Source organism: Desmodus rotundus, chromosome 1, assembly GCF_022682495.2.
Source record: "Desmodus rotundus isolate HL8 chromosome 1, HLdesRot8A.1, whole genome shotgun sequence".
NCBI classification, from domain to species: domain Eukaryota; kingdom Metazoa; phylum Chordata; class Mammalia; order Chiroptera; family Phyllostomidae; genus Desmodus; species Desmodus rotundus.
Window position 1 is genome coordinate 67,625,421 of NC_071387.1, and position 7,710 is coordinate 67,633,130.

The window sequence follows — 7,710 nt, forward strand, 5'->3', positions numbered from 1 at the left end:
CACACGAGAGGTAACCACACATTGGTGTTTGCTTCCCTCTTTCACCCTCCCTTCCTCTCTTTATAAATAAATAAATAGTTTTAAAAAATAAATGGTAGGTAGGACATCCTTGGTAAATCAGCTCTCTAGGAACTAGACTCTGTCTTATTTTCTTGTTATCCTGGGCACCAAGCCCAGTGTGATCGCTGCTAAAGTAATTTTTACTGAAGCGGTTTCTCAGATATTTCCCACGTACTGGAAGGCATTCATGAATGACCAGGCTATGTGGCTTCATTACGGCCGTATTTTACTAGGATTATCGTAGACAATGGTAATATTTCACTCTCTAATGTTTCCACTCTCCTCATACTGGTGTCAATAACATCTACTGAGTTTATTGCTAAAATCCCTAGCAATTTTTAAAGGTGCCTAGACTGTGGAAAGTGAACTTGCAAGAGCAGCAGCATAATGTTCAGCCTTTGCCTAGCTTTATATTAAACTCACATGTACTCCCCAATCTCTAATTTGCTCCCTGCTTTGTCACGGTAGAAAAAGAAGTAGCCTGGTGTCACATAGAGAACCGTAAGTCTAAACTCAAGCTCTCCCTGATTCACAGCTCACAGCAATCAGACGATTTACCACACTACTTTTTGGTGGATCTCTCCCGAGGTGGCAATGAATGATGTGTCATCATGCTGAGCTTTCTGGAGACCCCTCCCAAGCACTGGTGAAGGATCACATGCTTCCAGGCACCTGCACACATTTCTGGGCAGAGTCGCTCCCCTCAGCTGGAGCTCCGGCACTTGGCATGTAGTAGTTGCAGCGCTACTTCAGGTCAAAAGGCAAGAGTGTGCATGCTGATCCTTCAACTGCTGTGTTGCCTCCTGCCCTGCTCATTTTTCTTTATTTTCTAAGCATGGCTATATTCTCTCTTCCAGATGCTGGGAATGTGACTTTAATTATCTGCTATGGTCTGAATGTTTATGTCCCCAGAGAACTCCTATGTTGAAGTCCAACCCCCCAAAGGGATGGTGTAATGTGGTGGGGCCTTTGGGGAATACTTAGGGTATGAGGGTAAAGTCCACTTTAATGGAATAAGTACCCTCAGAAAAGAGGCCTGAGATAGTTCCCTCATGAGTCTGCCTGATAGTTTAGAGTCTAAGCTTCTTTGAACTTAACACATCCCGTGAGAGTAAATTCAGACTGACTAATGAGGGCATAAGCGATACTGGAATATACACGTTCCTGGTTTTGAAATACCCCATGTGATCTCCCATAACTTTTTCTTTACAGCTGAGTGGAATAGATTCAAGTACTTCACACGAATTTGGCATCACATGCTGAACCTGGCAAAGTCACAAAATAGAAGGTACCTATGACTTCAGTCACTGTCTGCAGAAGATGCAAACAGAAGAGTCATCTGGTCAGAAATGCCTCCAATGTGCTGTTATACAAAAAAAATTAAATTCTATAGTGATCATATTATAAATAGTTTTCTTTTTATCTTGACAACTAGTGTTAACCAACCCATGTCTTTAAAATATACAATCCTGAGGAAACTTTCCACAAAATAATTGAATGTTACATTCTGAAAAGAGCAAATATGCTCTGCTTCTCCTATTTCCCATCCCACCCCAAATTTAAATAGATTAAAAAATGTATGTCATTGTTATTTATAAAAGTAATCATGTTCTTCTCCATAAACAAAATTTTGTAAATTCATGGTGCACAATATACTTTTTATAATAACCCCAAGATTTTGTATCGGTTGTTTCTCAGGTGGTGCAGAAATGTGAGTGGAGATTGTTTGCGAGCTTAGCAAACAATGCAATTCAACAGGAGAGTCACGAGTATAAACTACTTTCTAATTTATGGACCTTTCTTTGAGGATTGTTACACCAGGAGAAGGCGCCCTGCAATTTGGACTCTGACAACCTCCCAGGCACAGGGGCTGTATTTCCTTTCTTCCAGGTAGTCACGGATCCCTTGGAAGTACTTGCGGACAAGAGATTCTAAATACGGACAGGCCAGACTTTCGTCTTCTGTCCCATCCAGGAGTTCTAGGCTGTGATGAAGGCTGGAGAGTAGTTGATAGAGGACGGTGCGGTTCCACGCCGCACGGCTGTGTTCTGTCGTGAAGAGTTCGAAGGTTTGCTGGAGCATCAGATGGCGGAAACAGGTGCGTTGTATCTCCTGCATTTGGGTGACGGTCCCTCTTTTCCAAGGAAATTTGAAGTCGTTTCGGTCATTCAGGCATGACCGAGTCGGGATACTGTTCAACTGTCTTAAAAGAGCAAAGATTTTGTGGTTGTCTGGGCTGTGGATCGACAGCAGGTCCCCGCCCAGAGAGCGAGCAGGGGTGGAGCCGAGCATCAGTCCCGCTGCCAGGCACAAACAGATCGTGGCCATGGAGAATTCCGGCGACTCAGGGCACGGTCCTGGGCAGGTTCCGAGGAAAGCGCGCTTCTCCAGCGGACCGCCAGAGGGCGCGCAGGTGGCCTTCTCCGGCGCCGGACTTTAGCAGCACGAACTCGGGAGCCCGCGTGTGTGCTCGGTCTGTGCGGTTCGCAGCACAGTAGTAGAAACACCGTGCCGTCGCGCCCCCAGCAACTTTGTGCTGCTTGGATCCTGATCGTCGTGAGCAAAGATCCGCTGTGCCCGGCCTTGCCGGGGACATGGCCTTAAATACTCCACAGGGAGCCCCGCCTTGCCTTTCCTACATTTTCGTTTTCTTTTCCTACACTTTTGTCCAGGCTGCAGAGAGGCCACTTTTACACAGAACCCGTGGAACCCGCGGGTATTGAGCGTCGTGGATCAGAGCGTGATGGTTTCTCCAAGGGATCGGAACGCAAGCCCAGGAAGAGGTCCCCAAGAGTGCAATGGATGTACTGGATGGAGACACCGATCTGTTGGTCGCACGACCCGATCTGGGGACGGGGCATCGCAGCGCTGGCTGTCCTCGAGAGCGCTCATCCGTGTACTGGTTGGAGACACCGATCTGTTGGTCGCACGACCCGATCTGGGGACGGGGCATCGCAGTGCTGGCTGTCCCCGAGAGCGCACATGGTGTACTGGATGGAGACACCGATCTGTTGGTCGCACGACCCGATCTAGGGACGGGGCATCGCAGGGCTGACTGTCCCAGAGAGCGCACATCGGTGTACTGGATGGAGACACCGATCTGTTGGTCGCACGACCCGATCTGGGGACGGGGCATCGCAGCGCTGTCTCCAAGAGCGCTCGTCCATGTACTGGATAGAAACACCGCTGTGTTTTGCACAGGGCCCGATCTCGGGACGGGGCATCGCAGTGCTGGCTGTCCCCGAGAGCGCACATCCATGTACCGGATAGAAACACCGCTGTGTTTTTCGCACGGCCCGATCTCGGGATGGGGCATCGCAGTGCTGGCTGTCCCCTAGAGCGCACATGGTGTACTGGATGGAGACACCCATCTGTTGGTCGCACGACCCGATCTGGGGACGGGGCATCGCAGCGCTGGCTGTCCCCGAGAGCGCACATCCATGTACTGGATAGAAACACCGCTGTGTTTTTCGCACGGCCGGATCTGGGGACGGGGCATCGCAGTGCTGGCTGTCCCCTAGAGCGCACACGGTGTACTGGATGAAGACACAGATCTGTTGGTCGCATCACCCGATCTAGGGACGGGGCATCGCAGCGCTGTCTGTCCCCGAGAGCGCACATCGGTGTACTGAATGGAGACACAGATCTGTTGGTCGCAGGACCCGATCTGGGGACGGGGCATCGCAGTGCTGGCTGTCCCCGAGAGCGCACACGGTGTACTGGATAGAAACAGCGATCTGTTGCTGGCACTCCCCAAACAGGGGACAGGGCCTCCTGGCGCTGCCTGTGCCCTACCGGAACCCCTACCGGAACCAATCCGGGAATCCAACCTGACGTCTTTTACACGGGGACCTCTGCTCAACCTAGTGTTGCAGCGTCAGGAGTAGTGAAACACAGCAGCGGTCCACAATCCCCAACTTTTTTTTTCCGCTTAGCATGGAGACAAGTAAGACAACTTTCCTGGACAGGTCGAGGAGTGAGGGAGAGTGAGGGGTACGGAGAACAGGGAACGTGCAGGTCAAGGAGTGAGGGAGAGTGAGGGGTACGGAGAACAGGGAACGTGGAGCTTCTCGGAGAGAAAACATCGATGTACGTACGGAGAACAGGGAACGTCTCGGAGAGGAAAACACCGATGTACGGGAGCGAAACAGGGATCAGTTCCTTCTCACGCGCTCCTGGCTCCGCAACTCAGACTCGTACGGCTGTTGGGGAAGCGTCCTGGCACTTCGCAGAGCGGCGCTCAACCCACTGAGCCACAGCAGCTGGGGACAGCAGCTAGGGCTTTAGCCTAGGTGTTTTTCAAAGTTACGACGTTACAGACCGGGGTGGCAAGGCAGCGGTCCCCAATATTTTTAGCACCAGGGACCAGTTTCGTGGAAGACAACTTCCTCGAATGGTGGCTGGAGTGGGGGCAAAGTGAGGGAGGGGCTGTGGGCCGGGGGGGGGGGCGGGAAACACATGCAAGGACCTTGCGGGGTGGGGAGACAGGAGAAGGCTTCCCTTCTGACAAAATGTGTCCGTGGCTCCTCAATTTAAAGGACATCAGATTTTCGTTTCCTATTCCAAAACACTGAGACAACTTGACTAGTGGTCTTTCAGGAAACTGGAAAGATTCAATGACGGAAAACTTGCCAATTACAGGCGGAGAATCTGTCCATACTGAATGACAGCTCCCTGTAGTATCAATGTAACAAACAATAATCGGTTCCACCCAAGCCCAGAGAAGCTTTTTTTTAAACACTTTATTATTTATTTATATTTAGAGAGGGGAAGGGAGGGACAGAGGGAGAGAAACATCAATGTGTGGCTGCCTCTGGAGCTCCCCCTGCTGGGGACTCAGCCCACAACCCAGGCTTGTGCCCTGATTGGGAGTCAAACTGGTGTCCCTTTGCTTCGCAGGCCGGCACTCAATGCACTGAGTCACACCAGCCAGGGCCCAAGAGAAGCTGTGACTGCAGCTTCTTTAACACTCTGAGAGGGTCCCTGTTGAAGACCATTCAGCAAATGGACACTGAAAGGAGAGTCGATTGTCTGGAGGACTGTGAGGGGACAGAGCCCCAGTTTCCATCGGTAGTCCAGGCCCTGAACCATTAATGAGAGAACTCGTAGGGCTCAGTTTGCAGACAATCAGCACAGAGGAAAGTTGTCTGACAAAAAAAAAGAAGAAGAAGAAAAAAAGGCTATTCTGTGAAGGATACATGAGCTGAACAATCTCTTCTTTCACGTTCCGCTCAGGCTACCGCTGGTGATACTATTTTATGGCACAGAATAAATGAAAACGCTGTACAGACAGGGACAAAATTAAATAAAGAGGATGCGGGCGGGTACCAGGGGAGCGAGGGGGTGAGCGGGTGGAGGCTGGGAGGGACACCGCGCTGGGAAATGAGACTTTCATAGGCTTTCAGTCATTGGACATCACAGCATTCATTGCAAAGCTCTTTCGTGGGTCAGTGGTAAGGTAGGGTGCTTCCCTCAAGCAGGGCCCTGGAGGTGGTCAAATCTGGGTAATCAAGATAAACAATCCTTTCAGACAATACTAAAAAAAGTAAAGTGAATACCAAAACATCCATGATGGACAAATGATCAAAATGTTACAGACATGAAATGACCTTCCACTTGCAAGCTGCTGAGCGGATTACAAAAACAGACGGCCCGGCGCAAATACATGAGGCCAATTCCATTCGGTCTAAAACATTCCAGCCAAAGAAAATGAACAGATCTGTCCTGCTAAATGTCCTCAAGGGTTCATTCATATGCAACGCTGACTTGTATGTTTAACGATCTGATCGAGTTGGGAGCCTGTGAAGATGTTGCAGGAATGTGAAGCTACAGAAAGAAATATTCAAAATCGTGACAATGTCAGGAGGAAATGCCAACGCGGCAACACTCTCAATTAAACACCCAATATCTTGAGAAAACTATGTGTTTCCTTCCATGAGCATCTAGAGCATTAAATTACATTAAATTCCCTTTTTGGTGTAAATACAATGCACTTTAAATAAGGAGGAAATTTAATCCCTGCCGCTTCGAATATCTGAATGTTAAAACCTTAAAAAAATGTAAATGTCACACTGACTTCAGTTAATAAGTAATTTTTAAGTATTTTAAATTGTTTAATGAAATGATGTTTTAAGGTTTAGAATAGTTCTCAAAATCTAACGTTCGATATTTATATTTAATATAGAAATAACGTGATATTTTGAAAACTCTAACGTTCCTCTTCTCAGGGCTTTTATACCTTGCCCCAGGGGTCCCCAACACCCTGGGGGCCAGCAAAGGTCGCCTGGGCTCCACCTCCTGTCTGTCCCTCCCAGCTCCCCTGCGTTCCCTGACCCCCACTCCCCTGCAGCACCCCCGACCCCCACACACACCACATCCACCCTGCCCACAGTCCCTGGAAACAGTCTTCCACGAAACCGCTCCCTGGTGCCAAAAGTGCCCGGCACCGCGGCCTCGAGCCACGGCCCTGGGACGCCGCAGTGCGGGACACTCTCCGCAGGAGGCGTGCGCCCGTGCGGAGCACGGAGTTCTGACCCACACTGCTGGTCAGCGCCGGTTCCAGAAGCAACTGACCCACGTTTCTCTCCAGCACATCGACGTTCTCTCCCGGGGGCGTCTTCCCGGGCTCAGGCGCTCTCCTCCGGCGGCGACCCGACTCACTCCCACGGCGCCCCCAACGCCGCCCGGGGAGCCGGGTGGTCTCCGCCTTCCGGACGCGCGCAGGAACCTCTCCGCGGCCGTCGGAACGATCGAGCGCGCTCTCCGCAGCCTCACACCGCTCCCGGCACGGACTCTGTGCCCAATCGGCCCCGCCGGAATTTCCGCGCGCCAGGGAAGCACACAACTCGGGTGAAAGCGAGGACACCGCCAGGCTCCGCCTGCCGGGTGTGAGGCCCGGTCCCCGGCGGGGCCGCCGGGAGGAGCGTCTTCGCCGTCAGGGCGGCCCAAGGGGAGGGTCTGTGCCCTGGATCGCAGCCACGCAGCCGCGGAGCGCACAGGCCGCTGCCGGAGGGGAGGTGGGATCCGGTGCGAAGGAGGGGAAGCCATCAGGCGAAAGGCTGCACGGAACGACCGTGGACACGGACGACGGTGTGGGTGGGGATTGGCTGTGGGCGCGGGCCGGCGGGCTGGGCGGACGAGGCCAAAGGGGGAAAACGGAGACAACCCTAACGGACTACACGATCATACGAAATAAATAAACAATAAAAGAAGTCGATAAGTACATTTTTGTTTTTGATCTTTCCCCTTCCCCTCATCCCTACCTCTTCTTCTGCGTGCACCAGTTCAGCAGAAGGAGGAAGGCTCCGCAATTCCGGACTTTAACGTATCTTCTGTGATCGCCTGTCACCTTTCAAAGGTCTTCCTTCCTCCCACCGCGCCCCACACCCCCAAAAACCCCAATAGACTCTTTATGTCATACAATTGTTTTATTAAGAAAGTAGATCGTGTTCCTCTCTCTCAATATAATTTTGTAAACTCATGAGTTCCTATGTATTTTCTTTCTATAGCAACCCCATGATTTTGGATTCGTGTATTTCTCAGCTGGAGCAGAAATGTGAGTGGAGATTGTTTGCGAGCTTAGCAAACAATGCAATTCAACAGGAGAGTCACGAGTATAAACTACTTTCTAATTTATGGACCTTTCTTTGA

At 51.0% G+C, this 7,710-nt stretch overlaps 1 protein-coding gene across 1 annotated transcript; it reads right to left on the reverse strand.

Annotated features, from left to right (window-relative positions):
* Positions 1-1,872: 1,872 nt before the first annotated feature.
* Positions 1,873-2,388, reverse strand: LOC128781360 (interferon omega-1-like). Its single transcript, XM_053928325.1, has one exon. It carries the CDS (start codon positions 2,386-2,388, stop codon positions 1,873-1,875), a length of 516 nt encoding a protein of 171 aa, XP_053784300.1.
* Positions 2,389-7,710: the final 5,322 nt, after the last annotated feature.